Below are 17,280 nucleotides of genomic sequence, written 5' to 3' on the forward strand. Positions count from 1 at the left end.
ACTGTGCAGGTATAAGCTAGGCCTATATTTTTTGGGCCTTTTCGAAATAAGAAAGGTGTCTATTTGCTCTAAAGCAAGCTCCATGAGTTATTAAGTAACTCTTACTATGACATTTTCTTTTGTTTGGAGCCTCGTTATCAGCACTGGTCTGGATTTAATTGTGATTTTTTTTTTTTTTTTTTGTATTGGACTGCAACTAATTTGTGTTTTTGAGATTGTTGGTTTAAGTGTGCAGAAAACCCGAAGTGGAATTTTGAGTTGGATTGTGCTTCATCTTGCGATTGTGTTTTTGTGTGAAATCTCTAAATACAAAATTTATAAAAGTAACTGTGTGCACATCCCACCTTCTGGCAGGTACAGGACAAATGAAAGTACTTAAAACGAAAAGAATGTAATGTCCGCAACACTGCTTTAAATTCCCATATTTAATATAAAATGCAACGTTTTGACCCAACCGGGTCTTCTTCAGGCCTGAAGTTGGGTCGAAACGTTGCATTTTATATTAAATATGGGAGTTTAAAGCAGTGTTGCGGACATTACATTCTTTTCGTTTTAAATCTCTAAATACACCAATATTTTTGTTTTGTACTAGCTTTTGAGTTAGGGTTTTTATTGCTTTTACGGTCATTCATTGGTGAGGGTGTACATTCTTTTAAGATGAACATCCTTTGTGACATTTGATTTAAAAAGAAAAAACAACCAGTAACCTGTATCTTACTGCCAGGAGAGAGACCTGGCTGGCAACCTATTGGGGGTTTATATTTAATTAACTTATACATTCTTACCATCATTCATTTAAATGTTGTCCTTTTAATCACTTTGTGACAACCCCCGCCCTTCCCCCGTGTCAGCTGAAGCTAAAGGACACGTGTAGTATCTCCTCCTGCAGCTCGAGGTGAATTTTACTGCACGGTGAAGTTTCAGCGCACTTCTTTGCAACACTTTCCGAGACTCTCCACTTTCTCCGGAGCCTTGTGAAAACTCCCCCGTTCCCCATCCGCGAACGTAACACCCCCCCCTCCTCTCCCATCCCCAAAGAAAAGCACATCTGGTCCTCAGAGCGCCCCCTGGGCCCCCTTTAGCAACCCCTCCCAGACGTGAACTTGGCCTACCTAAATGTTTTTGTTCATGCAGCCAGTGTCTGTCTTATGGAGAGGGGGATGGAGAGAGAGTGAGAAAGAGAGAAAGAGAGAGAGTGAGAAAAAGAGAAAGAGTGAGAAAGAGAGAGAGAGAGAGAGAGAGAGAGAGAAGGAATTTTAACATAAACTGCCTTTTATTGACACAATTGAAAACATCAACATGAGAAACCTATAAGAGACAGAAAAGAGGGAGTGTGAGTGTGTGTGTGTGTGTGTGTGTGTGTGTGTGTGTGTGTGTGTGTGTGTGTGTGTGCAGCAGAAATGTTGATACAAACTGTTATGTGCAAGAGACTGGAGAAAATAGAGAAGAAGCGGAAGGGAGCGGCCACATGACATCATCGTGTACAGTTAGTTACCAAGGTGTTAGTCTGTATCCACGACGATTCATTTAGGGGATTGTTTTGGTGCCGCCGGAAGATCCGCTGGACATCCCTCATTTTCGCCAAATGTCTGTCACCTTCCTCTTCCTTTGTGTTGGCGTTCTAAACTCCGGTGGATTTCTGAGGACTATGGTTAACTGCTCCTCAGATCTCTGCAGGGTAAATCCAGACAGCTAGCTAGACTATCTGTCCAATCGGAGTTTTCTGTCGCCCGACTAAAACATCTTTTGAACGTACACGTGTTCCACCAAAACAAGTTCCTTCCCGAGGCTATTTTGCAGAGGCGCCGTTATTGCGCCCGGCGCTTAGCGCTGCCCAAGACGATTGTGATTGGTTTAAAGAAATGCCATTAAACCAGAGCACGTTTTCCTCCCATCCCGGAATGCTGTGTGTACTAGCCAGACCCTCCTCCGCAGCGCTGTGGAGGAAGGTCTGGCAATGTGAGACTACCAAAGGCGTTCCACTAATCGCATCAGTTGTTGTCTGTAAGCCAATCAGTTGCCGTGACAGCCAACGTTGTCAACTCAAGTCGATTAGTTGTTGGATCAACAAGACGGCCTAAACTAGTTGTCAAAAGCACGCCTGTGAACCCGGCTGTCAACGAGCCAATCAGCCGACAGTCAGTCAGTCAGTCAGTCAATCACATGGAAGCAATTGATTAGAAACAGCTGTCCTCCCTCCATCCTCCCTCCATCCTCCCTCCATCCTCCTCCTCCTCAGATGACTGAGTTCATTGTTTCAGCAGCTCAGCCCACTTTTCTCCGGCGCAGGGCGCACGCTCCAAATGTACCTCCATTACTTTGACTTCCCTTCTTCTCTCTCACTCCGTCTGACTATTATTAATATTTAGTCTTTTTCACTTTACTGCAGTCCTTCCTCCCTTTAAGCAGTGGGTTCCATTTGTATCACATCCTGATGCTCTAACCCAAAGTGACTCATATATATGTGATGAGTTTATTTCAGCGGTTAAGCAGCCAACCGGAGCTGCCCAAGATAAATCTGACACATCTTTAATCTGTCACAATCTGATTAAAGTCATACCAAAAAATACAAAACATCTTTGGGAGTCTTCTTCAATTGACTTCTTTCTTATGAAATACTGGATACCTTTACCTCTTCAGGCCTCCGAAAATCCTTCAAATCAAACAACCTAATAAGGATTGTCCACACGACATGTCCATTACCACTAAAGGGCCGCAGGTAGACGTGTTGAGAATCGCTGCTTCGTTCGACCAGGTCAGAGGTTTTTTTACGGGATTGGGTTGCACCCTAAATCCATCGCTACGTTTGTGCGTAAAGTCCTTCTTAAATTCTTACAAGCTATAATTTCAAACTGCTGACTCACTAATCTGTGTTGTATCATTAAAACGTGACAAAAGAGATGAGTTAGCTGGTAAAGACAGGAAACGCCTGTAATCTGTAGTCAGCAATCATCAAATGTAGACAGCATCATGAGATGTAACATCACTTCCTGAAGAAAAAAAATACATTAATCTTACCTGGCAAAGCTTAGTAAATGGAAGTCTTACTTTATTTTATTGAAGCACATATTGGCCAGATATTATTTAGATCTAAACAATCCTATTGATGTTATATTTGGTAAGCAGGGTGAAAGCATGTCAGACCTCTGAAATCTCTACTGAGATAATGCCAGCACACATGAAACGGACAAGTTTTGGAGGCCTGTAGATTCAATCTTAACCCCACCCTGGATCGACACCGCCCATTACAAACCATACATTTAAAAACATGCTTAATATTTAGGATGTGTTATCGTCTAATATGCATCAACCTGAAGAACAAGACGAAGTTCTGAGAGACCGTCAGATCTACGTTCTACTCAGAAATACAACCTGATAATAAAGCTCTTGCGTGGTGTTAATAACAGGAGGATACTGTATCTTTTACAGTGTGCAGGATCAATGCATTAAGTAGATAGGTCTATAGTTTCTCTGTTTTAATGTCTAGCCATTCTGCTCCGTGTCTAATCCTCTGTAAGAAAATTCAACATATTGCTTTTCTGTTCTTTGAGTGGAGGGTTTTCTCGGCAGCTCACATTTCTTTTGCTCTTCTCACATCCAGCCAAATGCACTTCAAAGCCTGTGTGTGTGTGTGTGTGTGTGTTTGAATCAAATGTGATTGTTGCTCCGCTCACAAGGGGATGCAGAGCAGGACCAGAGCAAAGCACGCGTCTGGCGTGTCTCATATTTCAAACGTTCAAAGACTGTGTTTGTGCGCGTGCGTGTGTGTGTGTACACATATTTGTTTACAAGAACTGGTCCCAGGCCTATAAAAACGGGGACAACGCTGCCACTTTTTGATTCTTTGATAAACCACAAACTCAAAAAGTATTTTATCTGCCACTTCATTTCGTTGCATCGCCTCACACGCACATCTGTTCACGCTGCAGCTGCACGTCGAGGTCAAAGTTCATCATAACCATCATCACTTGTACTTCAGGTAACGCTTACACGGTTATAAATCACCAAAAGGAAAAATCGGGTTCATTACAACTGATGGAGGTGTTACTTTAAATCCACTTCATTTGTCCGGCAGCTTTAGTTACGTTACAGATGTAACTAAAGCTTCATCCCCTCCCTGTCCAGTGAAAACCATGTATCTCCAGATGTGTTGATGTTGAATGTTTGGGATAAACTGAAGGATGAAGCATTCCTTTATGTGTTGAGAAAATGCTCCTCCTTCTTAAGCTAAATAAAGTCACCTTTTCCCAACATGTTGTGTTTAAAGGTCCCATGGCATGAAAATTTATATTTATATTAATTTATTCATTAATATGAGTTCCCCCAGCCTGCCTATGGCCCCCCCAGTGGCTAGAAATGGCGACAGGTGTAAACCGAGCCCTGGGTATCCTGCTCTGTCTTTGAGAAAATGAAAGCTCAGATGGGCCGATCTGGAATCTTCTCCTTATGAGGTCATAAGGGGAAAGGTTACCTCCCCTTTCTCTGCTTTGCCCGCCCAGAGAATTTGGCCCACCCATTAAAGAGAGACATCATGGCTTTCAAACGAGCAAAGTGGGAGTTGGTCAAGACCACATCCCCACCCTCCACCTTGCCCTCCCTCTCTCCTCCTCAATAGCAAGAGACACAGAAATGGACCATACTAAGGAAAGCTATTTGTGGGACTGGCTCTAGTGGCTGTAATTCTGCACTAAAGTCTATATAAAAGAGACTTCAGATACAGTATTAGGGGACCACTGAGGTCTATATAAAAGAGACTTCAGATACAGTATTAGGGGACCACTAAGGCCTATATAAAAGAGACTTCAGATACAGTATTAGGGGACCACTAAGGTCTATATAAAAGAGACTTAAGATACAGTATTAGGGGACCACTGAGGTCTATATAAAAGAGACTTGAGATACAGTATTAGGGGACCACTGAGGTCTATTTAAAGGATCCAAAGAGCACCATGTCATGGGACCTTTAATGTGAGGATGAGACTAACTAGCCTGGGTGAGTGTATGTCTTCTAAAGGGGTGTTGTGCTGTGTTACTGACTCACCCAGGATCTGCGTGGTTTCGGGTCTGAAGATGGCTGCTCGCTCCGGTGCCCGCGACGCAGCTTCGGTCCACTCCGTCCCGCGTGCTCCGTCGCCGTCCTCCCCGGGCCAGCCCCGCTCTTCTTAGTTGTTGTAGTTCAGGTTTGTTTTTGTTTATTTAAAAGGTGTATTTACAAAAGTTTGATTTAGGAATACGAGAAAAGGCAAAGTCTTTTCCGTCAGAACCAGGTCTTTGAATGCGGGACTCGTAGTGGAGTATTTTCACATTGTGGTATTGGCACTTTTACTTAATCAAAAGGAACTGAATACTTCTTCCACCACTGATTAAACAGACTCACTGTCCTTACTGTCATTACATGTCCCTGCCAAAAATGATGGATTACAGTACTCTACAGGGTGTCAGAGAGCAGTCATGGGAGTGAGCCATGCTACTCTACACACACCGACACACACACATTCCTGCTGCGAGTGTGTGTTGTTATGGTTTGAATCATGTGTTTGGAGAGGCAGGGTTGGAAATTGAAGTCACAGGGGGGAAAGGGAGCGTTGCTCTTTTCACTCACAAACACACACACTCACAGGTGAATCTGAGGGCCAGAACAGGATATGTCTCCCTCACACACACAGGTTGTGTGTGCCAGGCCAGGTTTCCACTGCGCAGAGCAGGCTGTATCCCAGCAGTCACCATATGGACTGGTACTGAAGTCAGAACACAGAGATGGAGGGATGAAGAAAGAGGGAGATGTGGCGAGAAGGATGGAGGAATGACATGAACAGATTGAGGGAGACAGGAAGGAAGGAGAAATGAATGTAGGGAAAGAAGGGTGATGTAGGTCCAAACGGAATATGCAGATTTCTTTTTGGTTTTTAGAAGACCGTTATGCTTTTGGTGGTGTTAAATTTGCTTACGTTTTTTTTCCCCAAAATCTGCAGAAAAGACGGGAATATTTTCAGTGATGTAGCCAACTATGTAGTCACAATAGTCATGAAGCTTCACTTGAAGTAAAGATTTTTTCATAATTTTGGGTATTGCAATTTCATGTGTACAAACAGCTTCATTTAGCTTATGAGTTATGTAAATAACTAAGCAATGTGAGGTTAGTAGCTCTTGGCCACTTGTTTTTTTTTTAAACTAAGCCCTTAAATGAAGAAAGGTTGAGACCCCCAACAAACTCCACTTCAGTTGAAATTTTGTCATAACTAGCATGTGTCAAATATGAAGAAATTCCCTCCAGGTGTCTGAAATATTGCATCTGAGGATGAAAGCAAAAACAACCCAAAAACTGGCATAAAAATTCAACTGTTGACTTCTCAAATTATTTCCTGAAGTGAATTTGGTCAAACATTTATATATTCAGGAGCAGAGCACCATAAAAGGGGCCAAGCTTACCTGAAGAAAAACTTGGTGCAGCAGACGTAGCAGGAAAAGCACACGTGTTAACATTACGGCTCTATTCCATTAAGGGTCCTAGTAAGCCATGTCAATGATGGTAAACTGGCTCCACCAAATATTAAACTGGCTCACCTTAATAAAAATCAACTATATTTTAAGTTATTAAAAGTAATTAAAAAAAAGGGTCTATAGCATTAGGACTTCTGCAGGAACCCTGGGAACAGGGTCAATTTCCCATGTGTATGAAGCCTGGTTACCAACTAGCAGTTAAAAACCCACTAAAACAAGGCTATTGGGGGAGACCTGTAGCTCATCCAGGAAGAGTGCACGCCCCCATGTAGGCAGTCCTTTTGCTGCGTGTCATCCCCTCTCTCTCCCACCTTTCCTGTCTATCCACTGTCACTATCAAATTAAGGGAAAAGCACCCAAAAAAATAAACACAAAACAAGGCAATTGTTTTGTAAATAACAGTTTATTTGAAAACCACGGGTCAGGCTGTCCTGTGTGTTTAGCTGCTGCCCTGTTTGGCGGCCAGCCTCTTGTCTCTCTCCTCGGCGATGGTCAGACGGATTCCCTTTCCTCTGGGCAGGGACACCCACGGCTTGTTGCCCTGAAGAGAGGGGATGGACAAAATGGTCATTTGTTAGTGTTGATCAAAGGGAACAGTTCATTAGGGGTGCACAATATATCGACTCAATATCGTTATCGCGATATCACGTTGCACGATATTATACCGGAAGTCTCGCGATAATTACGCAATATTTTGTTTACGTTGCATCCCGCCCGACATGTAACCAAAGAGTATAGAAGCAACAAGAGAACTCAATAGAACATTGTGTTGCATTCAGTCCAAGATGGCAGAGCTGCAATCAATACTCTTCCTTTGCAAGCTGCAGCACAACGTTCTTTTGAGTTTAGCCTCTTGTTACATCTACACTATTTGATGCACCTCTCGAAAAATACACATCACTTTGTAGCGTTGCAATTCCCCGACTCATTTCCTGTAGGGCTGTAGCGATACACTAATCTCACGATACACGATATTCAGCTCACAATACGATATATATCACGATATTCAGCCAACGATACGATTTGATTTATTTCGATACACTTACATCATTTTCTGAAAGATTTAAAGGGGACCGAGTGATTTTGGTGAAATCTTGTGAGTGTTCCATTTACTTGGATTTAATTAATTGAACTGAAAACATCAATTACACAATATATGTCTCTGACTGGACAGAGAGTCTACAGCAGGGATCATCAACTACATTTTTTTCAGAATTTTTCTAAGCACTCTGGCGGCCGAACTTTCAAATAAAGAAAATAAAATGAATTTATACCTAATACACCTATTCTTGTTTGAAATTTTCACTTTCTTACTGAATTAATGCTAGTATTTTTTTAACATGTATTAGTGTGAGCAAACTCCTAAAAAACATGGAAAGTCCATAATGATAACTGGCTCTTTAACTAGAAAAAGATCTCAGACTAGGAGGCAGTTCACTGAGGAGTGATGGTTAAAGACTGATTATGGAAATATTGTAGTATGCAGCATCCTGATTGGTGGAAAATGCTTGCAGAAAGAAAGGCTGTTGTCAGGTAAACATGTCACTGTCAAAGAGGCTCAAGCGAAAAGTTTACGTGGAAAAGCCAAAAGCCCAGCTTTAATGATGAATGGACTGATAAGCAGGCTATGCACTCGTCCTTGCATGCCTCATTTGCAATGAAACGATGTTGCAAAATAACACAACCAGCATCATCATCATCATCACTCGAACATAACGATCGAGTCATTCACGTGCATATTAAGTAGCTCCAGATTGTCCGCTCTAGCGGAGTTTGGTTTGTTCAGCCAGCAGTGAGGTTTATAAGAATTTGTCAAAATGTCCAGATTCCCGGCAACCTTAGATAAACAGTTAGACTACAAACCGACAGCTTTTGTTTTAGCTTGTTTGTAAAAATTCGCTATTTGCAGAGTAGAGCTGTGTTTGCGTAAAACAGCGCGGTGGACTGAGCAGATTGAAATATCTCTTTCTACATGTTTATGCCGGTCTACACAGGTGAGTCCATTAATAAGTATTGACTTTCTACTCACAAAGGTTTAATTGTAGCCTATTTACAGAAAAGAAACAGCGTGAGTTCATCTGCCCCAGCAGCCGTTGGTAACTCTGTATCGTTCCCAGTCAGGTGCTGCGTGTTTTAACCTTTAACACACACACACACACACACACACACACACACACACACACAGCTCAGCTGTGTGTGTGTTTTAACGCTTGAAATGATAAATAACAGAACGCATTTTTTCCAATTTACATTTTGTGAATTCATGATTATTCTGCGGGCCAGACTAAAAGCTTTGGCCAGTTGACGTTGGCTGCTCTACAGCGACACTAGCGGCTGGCTGACCAAATTGCTCTTCCTGCAACGTCAACGGGGGTAAACAACACGGGGGATTTGAATGGGACTTAAGTATCGATACTCGCGGCATAAAAATCAATACTTTCTTGGGGGAAAAAATATTGATTTATATTGCAGAATCGATAAATTTGCTCAGCCTTAATTTCCTGGTTCTCCTTCTCCATAAACATGAAATAAAGGAGAGGGTTAACTTCTCTTGCTCCAGATTTCCCACTGTGTTCAGAAAGAACAGGGGAGACACTTTGGTTCTCTCACTATAACGTTAGAGTCTCTTCTCACTCCGAAGAAAAACGCCTTCACTCTCACTACTTCCTTGCTCTAACACACACACACACACACACACACACACACACACACACACACACAGAGGCTGGCTCGACGCACACACCAGCGGAGAAGTATAAACAAACATCAGCTGCGTGGAGCGCCTTATTTAGGTGCCACTTAAATGCCTGCGCTTCTCTGATGATCCGAAAACTGACGTTAAGGGGAACTCAACTGAAACATCGCCGCACGGGAGGCTAGTTAACAAACACTTGGCATTAGCGTTAGCTAGTTAGCGCTACACCTGACAGCAGGTAACGTTAGCCTACAGTTAGCTAGCAGCTAACGGAGCATTTTAAGAGTAAAAAATGACGTTAAAATGCTGACAGCTAAACGGTGAAGAGTGTGTCTGTATTTCACTTGAGAGAACTGTAACACCAGACTGTAGCTGCCGTTGTCTGAAAAACAGCACAGACTGAGCCTCACGCTGCATTCAAAGAAATTGTAAAATACGCTTTTCCATAAAGTGTTTTGCCCATTGACATACACACACAGTTTGGCCTCGCGCTCCATTTTTTTGTGTCGTTAACAGGAATTTACTGGTGAAATAAGATATTGTTATAAGTTATTGTTATTACATTTAATAAATCATTACATTTTTTATTTATTTATTCATACATACATACATACATACATCCATACATACATCCATACATACATACATACATATATATATATATATATATATATATATATATATATATATAATTCTTTCAGTTCAGGCAACATTTTAAATGTATTGTTTTAGCACTGGGAAATATGACATTTTTGATGCGTTTTCCCATAACTGTTAATTTTACATGTTTAAAAATATCTAAATTAATATCGATATATTCATTATCAATATCACATTTTTTTCAATATCGTGCACCCCTACAGTTCATGCAGGTGGACAAGGTGCACCAAAGTCTTTGTGATCATATTCTTAATTATAATTCTTCATTCACAGCATTAAAACATCTGCTGTAAGAATTGCAATAGAGGGGAGAGGGATAATCTTGTGCCCAACAGAAAAGTGACAAGTTACCCATTTAAAAAGAACATTTATCCAACAGCCAACATTTCAGCACAGAAAGAAAGATTAAATGTCAGCAGCAGAAAGACAACTGTGCTGCTGACAGCTCTGGTCCCATCAGTGGCCAAATAAATGTCAGGTAGCAGAGAGAAGTGAACATTTTACTACTGACAGTCCACAGGCCAGGTCCTCATAATCCTTAAATGGGTTTGATTTGATGATCGACAGAGCACATTAATCAAGTGTCTAAACAGTATGTCACTGAATATCTACCTCGTCTTTCTGTGAATTATGAGCCATTCAATAACAACTTATTCTGTTGACCTTGATAAGGAAAAAAAAGGGACAATGTACCATATTCAGGACACACTATACTGTGAAGTATCAACAATGTGCTTAACTCCAACTTAACACATTTTGGGAAAGTTAAGAGCAGGAAGCCATCACATTGAGCAGCAAATTGCGCATTTTGTGTTTAACACCAGACAAAATATCTTTAGTTTTTGTATTTCGTTGACCGCGTGTAGTCTATTCATTCTCTCTTGTGGACACTGGTTGCCTTCCAGGAGCACCTGCTTTGTGGTGCATCTGTCAGACCCAATAAGCATTTCCACCAGTTTTTCTGGCATATTTTACTATTTATGTTGACATTTAGTCTACTTATTTTTTTTTTTTTTACAGCACAGTTAGCATTTATTATAAATTAGGCTAGCAAAGTTAGCTTAAACCAGTTAGTCTCGGATGTTGAGTTTTTGTTGTAGGAAAAGTCAGTCCGTTTCAGAAAGTGTTTAAAAGATGAACTTCTGTTCTAGTCCAGGAGCTCAGAACTTCTTAGAGGAATTGGTAGTGTATTTTCATTGCTGTTCAAAACCAAAAGTCATCATTGCTCCAAAGTCCTCTAATTTCTGTCTCAACTGAGAAAATAAAACTAGCCAATAGCGTTTGTGGGTATGGATGGAACTTTAATGCCAATCTTGACGCCTCTTCTGTAAGCATACCTACACGCGGGTGTACTGTTTAGCTCTTAAATTCACCGACTGCTCTTCAGGAACTGGTTTATGAGGACGGACCATAAAATTGGACAGTGCCTGGTCAGAAAATTGTCTCACCTTGCCAACGATGAAGATGTTAGAGAGCCTGGTGGCAAAGTTGTTGCCTGTGCTATCCTTGACGTGAACCACGTCGAAAGAGCCAGGGTGACGCTCCCTGTTGGTGATCACACCAATACGCCCCAAGTTAGCACCGCCAGTCACCATGCACAGGTTACCTGGAGGAGATAGAGGGCGAGAAATCACGTCAGAATCTTTCACCATCAAAAGTAGGTAAGTGCTGGCTCTTTATTTGCGAAAAGAACCTACCAGTATCAAACTTGATGAAATCTGTGATCTTGCCGGAGTCCAGGTCGATGCGGATGGTGTCGTTGACCTTGATCAGGGGGTCGGGGTAGCGGATGGTGCGGGCGTCATGGGTCACCAGGTGGGGAATGCCCTTGGTGCCAATCATGATCTTCTTCACCTTGCACAGCTTGTACTGCAGCAGGAAGAGGACGGTGGGTTAGGAAGAGTACAACAGGAACATTTAAAAGATTATAACTGAACATAATTCTACTCTAATTAAATATGGTCCTAGTCTGTGGAAAACCACTACACAAGACATCTTTCAGCACTCCCCGACTCTGCCTTGCCAATCTACGTTGTAATTCTTCTCACAGTAGAGGATTTTAACCAGATTTGACCAAGGTTTTACAGATTACCGTAAACTAGTTTGAAACACCAGATCTTTAAAGCCTATTTCACATCCCAATTACACACGTTAAATCAGCATAGAACCGGCCCAATCTTAAAGTGCTCATGTTATGCTTTTTGGCTTTCCTTTGTGTTATATATTTTTTGTGCATGTTATAGGTTTACAAAGTGAAAAGCCCAAAGTCCACCCCTAAAAGGGACTTATCTCCAACAGAAAACACTGTTCAAACTGCTCCAAACAGCTCTATTGTAGTCCAGCCTTCACTTCTGTGACAAACGTGCGTCACTTTGTAACACGTTATAATGCTCGCCTAGCTGCTAGCATGGCACCCCTCATACTCTGCTTCTGACTGGCTAGTAGTCTTTAAATTAAATTAAACCATGTAAACCTTTTTCTGGTATAAGCTCTAAATTCAATTATGAACCTGAAAATGAGCATAATATGAGCACTTTAAAACTCATCCAGTATTTAAAAAAAAGTCCTCTCTATAAGATTTCAAAGATAGAAAGCTTTTAACCCATTCACTGCTAATCATCCTCTTTCCCTTCATTTCCTGTCCTTTCCCTTCATTTCTGATTTCTTGTTTAAATGGTGCTACCTGACTGTTACAACACTAAATAGCATCAAGGAGCCACTTCTCAAAAAACCCTTTTCCATTTCTTACCTTTGCCTCCTCAGCGGTGATGCGGTGGACAGTAAAACGTCCCTTCACATCGTAGATCAGACGGAAGTGCTCGCCGGTCTTCTCGATGCTAATCACATCTAGATAAACAGAAAAAAACTGTCTTAGCATTCAAATCATGTTTTATTGAATGTATAAGAGTTACTTCTACTGAAGTTAAACACCCTCTGGAGTGTACAGAAGTCAAAGCCAATTAATGCACCGTAAATAGTTTCACTTTTACAGCTGACAGACCACATCTTTACTCCTAATGGTCTGTCTCATGCCTTTTCCACCTGGCAGGTTTTTTCCTAATTTAAGAGCTCATGTTTGCAAGGTAATTGTCATCCCTTCATTACAACCCAACACTGGTTAACTCCCATCATGTCTAGCCAATTTAAACCATAACACCTATCCACACTCCTACTGTATTCATTCCAACCTACACGGTGGGAACAATATGCAAATTCTACCACACTACTTCATGCCTTATTTGACAACTTTCAGTCGACTCCAATAATTGAACCTTGAGGCTACCAATTTACGATCTTTCAATAAAACAGATCACAGAAGATGAACAAGGACAATTTACCATCTCAGAGACCAGAGGAAACCAAAAGCACCACCTCACATTTGAAGATTCACACTGATTTTAACAGAAAACTTAGAGGGATTCAGACCTTTAAAGACACTTCGATTAGATGTGCAGGCATATGTGGACAGATTCAGCATCACCAGTGTCCTTTTTGGTTCAAGTTTCATCCCACAAGTGCCATAAACCACTGAAAGCCCAAGTATGACAATGTGGACACACTATCCCAAAATGCCAGTTTGGTTAATTTATGTTACTTGAAATATAGTGAACTCCGTTAATTAGAACAATAAGTAGGCACAATTCATATCCACTCAAAGACACATTTATATATTAAAAAAAAAAAAAAAAAAAAGCCATCAATTTTATTGCAACAGAAATTTCTACAAATTATTCCTCCACTGCTTTCAGCCCACAGTGACTGAGTGTTTAGAGTGTGCGTTTGTGTATATATAAATAAGCAGCCATCATGCTGTGAAGGCTTCCCTTGGATTTGGAAATTAAAACACCACACCTCCATATGGAGGCTGTTGGCCAGTGTCAAGGTGGGTGACAGGTCTGAAAGAGGTGTGACAGCGAGCATGGACAAAAACTATTAACTCTTCTGTTGAAGGGCCCACAGCCCGCTCTGCAATACTTAGTTTCCATCATTGAAAAAACTGGTTGAAAAAAGAAATGACTATTTTTAATACTATAATTGAGATTAAGCCAATGACGATGTGAGATTATTCATTCAAGGCGCAACGTTAATTAAATTTGACAAGAGCTGGACAGACCAGTCCGCGAGTATTCACACATTTTTACACCAAAGGTAAATGGATGGTAAAGCAGAAAATCCATGTGTTACTTAGTGGCAAGTAGTGGGTGGACAAACCCTAAAATACGCAGTACAATTAAGAATAAAGCCACCCCTCAAATTTGTAAGTGACAGCACTGACGACTGAGACGGATTGACATTGAACGAGGAGTTCATTTTTGGTCCCAACCTCTCCCAACTTTGAATATAGCCAAGAGGGACACTCACATTGCCTCATCTGTTCAGTGGTTTCAGCAAAGTGTGTCCAATAATCACTATTCCACTCACAAATGGCTACATACCATCAATAAATATTAACAAATGAATCCAACAGACTTAGTTTCTCCCCCATAACTCACCTCAACACATCTAACCAAATGACTTGCTGCAATTCATCCCAGCCTTGTCCAATGTTGACAGTTTTTACATTAACAAACCCCATCGCAAATCCAAGGTGACCAATATGTGAAAGCTTGACCTTTCAGACAAATCTCTGATAGCTCCCATGTTCAAAAATGGACAAATTAAAAACTGAGGGGACACTTTCCACAGAAGAAAATCTGATGACCGACACTGAGCGAGGGTAAATAAAGCTTAAATATTGTCTATCAAATTAGAAGCAATCCCATCTCAGAGACACTTTGAGCAATAAAGCAACACATTAACTTGCCTCCAACAAGATCTGATAACAGTGTTGTAATTGGAGCTCAGAACTTCTTAGAGGAATTGGTAGTGTACTTTCAGCTCATTGCTGATCAAAACCAAATAGTCATCATTGCTCCTTGTGACTAAAAAAAAAAAAAGTTCACATCCGACAACAATTTACAGACCGCAAAACACTAACCAAAGACAGATTCTGCGGAGTTTAATAATCCCTTACAAATCCTAGAGTAGATCCGAGCTGCACTGACAGCTCTGAAGAAGTCTGTAAGTCAGCTCACCCATGAATCCAGCAGGGTAGGTGATGTCGGTGCGGACCTTGCCGTCAATCTTGATGAACCTCTGCATGCAGATCTTCTTCACCTCATCCCCAGTCAGGGCGTACTTGAGGCGGTTCCTCAGGAAGATGATGAGGGGCAGGCACTCCCTCAGCTTGTGGGGACCGGTGGAAGGACGAGGAGCCTAAGAGAATAAGTCATGTTATCTTGGTTGTCGTGGTCCATTACATTTATGATTAGAACTTCAGATTACAGACCAAAATACTCAGCACTCATAAGCATATATCCAATATTTTGTCCAAGCTATCAACATCCTTGATTACAAGTTACAATGTAAAGTTACTCCTTAAAGTAAATGCAATTTATTACATCAAATATTAATAACCGTTAAGTCTTAAATGTGTTACCATAGATGATTAAAATACACATTTGTGGCAATAGCCTTATGCAAAGAAATACAGAAAGATGACTTGGGTATGTATTCAAATCTGTATATAAAACCCTAAGTGAGCAACCCCCATCTGCCCTGCGTTTCCATCCTTTAAAAGAACATTTTACATGAGACCCCCAAAATACAAAGCTAATTTAGAGATTAGCCAATAACAGTTATCAGTGATAAAAACCAAACGACACGTTGAGAGTGTAAAGAAATAAGAAATGTTACTTACGAAAACTCCAGTGAGCTTGTCCAGCATCCAGTGCTTGGGCGCTGCGACGCGCTTCAGATGCTTCTTCGGTCCTCTTGCCTGGAAAAGAAGAGGTAACACGGGTTAAGTAACGGGGCAACAACAGGTTGTGACCGTCCGAAGAAACAATAACTACAAATGTATATTAGCGGAATGGACGATGCCTGGAAACTCCGATTAAGAGGTTACGCTCGGGTCAGTCCGGTTAGCATAGCTAGCTACTAACATGCCGCAGGAATTTAGCACAACCGTCTGAGGCCTAGCCGTGCTAACATTTGCATAAATATTTCACGTTTTTTTATTTTTTATTTGATTTAACATTGTAGTTACTCAAAAATGTACAAAAATCGCCTTAAGTCGCGTACAAAAAGCCGCACTACCATTACCGAAGAGCAGTTTTCTATCCATTTAGCAAACTAACAGCGATAGCCACATTCAAGCTAAAGAGCCGTGAGTGATAAAAAACCCAAGCTGGGTGACATGATTTTTAAATCATCAATAAAGAACAAGAATCGATACTTTTGGTTACAATTTAGACATCGGTCATTCTATAAGATGTGGAATTTCAACCTAGGACATGTACGTTTGTGGTAATACAACAGCAAAAAGTGATGTTTAGTGATTATTTCAAAGAGGAATCGTGAGGAAGCACAGCTCACCATGTTGGAGTCTGCGGGGAAAAGGACCTCCTGGCTTCCGGTATTGAATGTTAAGCCCGATTACGGCAGACTGGGAGGGACATAAGTGCTGAACGTCGCAATATAAATACCAACTAGTTATCGATCGTTTTTGTGTTCCGTATACTATAGATATGTAAGATATATCTTAATATAGCTACTAAACCAACATAATGTATTTTCACATTTTAAAATTAGATGTTTATTATTGTTATATTTTTATAATATGCTTGATTTTAGATACTATGTACAAATACAACTTTATATAAAAAATAAATATTTAAAACTATTGTTTATATAAAGCAGGCATACATTTTAACTTTATATTATGAGTATTTGCACATTTATTTCAATTAAAAAATCTCTCTTTATACTACAAAATATATATTCTACATATCTTTTACTGAAAATTTCTATTTTATATTTTTGCGGTACTTGTATTTATAATTATACACCACAAAACCACGGCACATTCCGTCTATGTGAAAACCAATCTATATTATGCTCCTGTGTGTATTCACACATTTATCTCTGGCGACCAACTTTGATTTATTTTCTGGAAACATAAATCTTCAGAGTCTGTTTTTTAGGGCAGTGTTGCGCCCCACTAACCTACCTTTTATTCATTTTGCAGAGATATGGAGGAGCTCAGCAACGTGGCCAGTAGCAATCAGCAAGTTGAGAACCCATCTACGTTTTCTCAATTTTAATTTCCTGAGCCACTTCCTTACAAATACTGTTGTAATGACCACTCAATCCAGGAAGTATTATAGGATTGAAGACACATTTCTGGAGTCATATTACAAAAGTTGAAGGAATAAGGGTCACTTTTGTTTAAACTGGCTGTCTAAAGGCTGCAATGTTACAGATGTAGAGCATGGTAATAAAGTCCAGCTGATGGAAGTAATGAAAGCTGGGACTGTTTTTGTTTTCTGAAACACACACACACACACACACACACACTCACACACTCACACTTCAGCCAGATT

The 17,280-nt window shown here is 40.7% G+C and overlaps 1 protein-coding gene and 2 non-coding genes across 3 annotated transcripts; all 3 read right to left on the reverse strand.

Moving 5' to 3' along the window:
• Positions 1-6,885: 6,885 nt before the first annotated feature.
• Positions 6,886-16,361, reverse strand: rps4x (ribosomal protein S4 X-linked). The gene is made up of 7 exons (XM_028564078.1): positions 16,274-16,361; positions 15,597-15,674; positions 14,932-15,112; positions 12,606-12,703; positions 11,554-11,725; positions 11,305-11,462; positions 6,886-7,042 (listed from the first exon to the last, which is right to left on the reverse strand). Exons 1-7 carry the CDS (start codon positions 16,274-16,276, stop codon positions 6,941-6,943), a joined length of 792 nt encoding a protein of 263 aa, XP_028419879.1. The 5' UTR covers positions 16,277-16,361; the 3' UTR covers positions 6,886-6,940.
• On the reverse strand, positions 11,013-11,082 carry LOC114546262 (small nucleolar RNA SNORD61). The gene has a single exon (XR_003691007.1). It is a non-coding gene; the product is annotated as a small nucleolar RNA SNORD61 (small nucleolar RNA).
• LOC114546263 (small nucleolar RNA SNORD61) lies at positions 14,694-14,769 on the reverse strand. Its single transcript, XR_003691008.1, has one exon. It is a non-coding gene; the product is annotated as a small nucleolar RNA SNORD61 (small nucleolar RNA).
• Positions 16,362-17,280: the final 919 nt, after the last annotated feature.

This window comes from Perca flavescens, chromosome 19 (genome assembly GCF_004354835.1).
Source record: "Perca flavescens isolate YP-PL-M2 chromosome 19, PFLA_1.0, whole genome shotgun sequence".
NCBI classification, from domain to species: Eukaryota; Metazoa; Chordata; class Actinopteri; order Perciformes; family Percidae; genus Perca; species Perca flavescens.

What these genes read in the sequence shown, in the direction of transcription:
- rps4x (XM_028564078.1), bottom strand. An exon ending in CTACCCTGCTGGATTCATGG is followed by an intron (nt 12,704 to 14,931) that starts GTGAGCTGACTT and finishes CTGTTTATCTAG; the next exon opens with ATGTGATTAGCATCGAGAAG. An exon ending in TTTCATCAAGTTTGATACTG is followed by an intron (nt 11,463 to 11,553) that starts GTAGGTTCTTTT and finishes TATCTCCTCCAG; the next exon opens with GTAACCTGTGCATGGTGACT.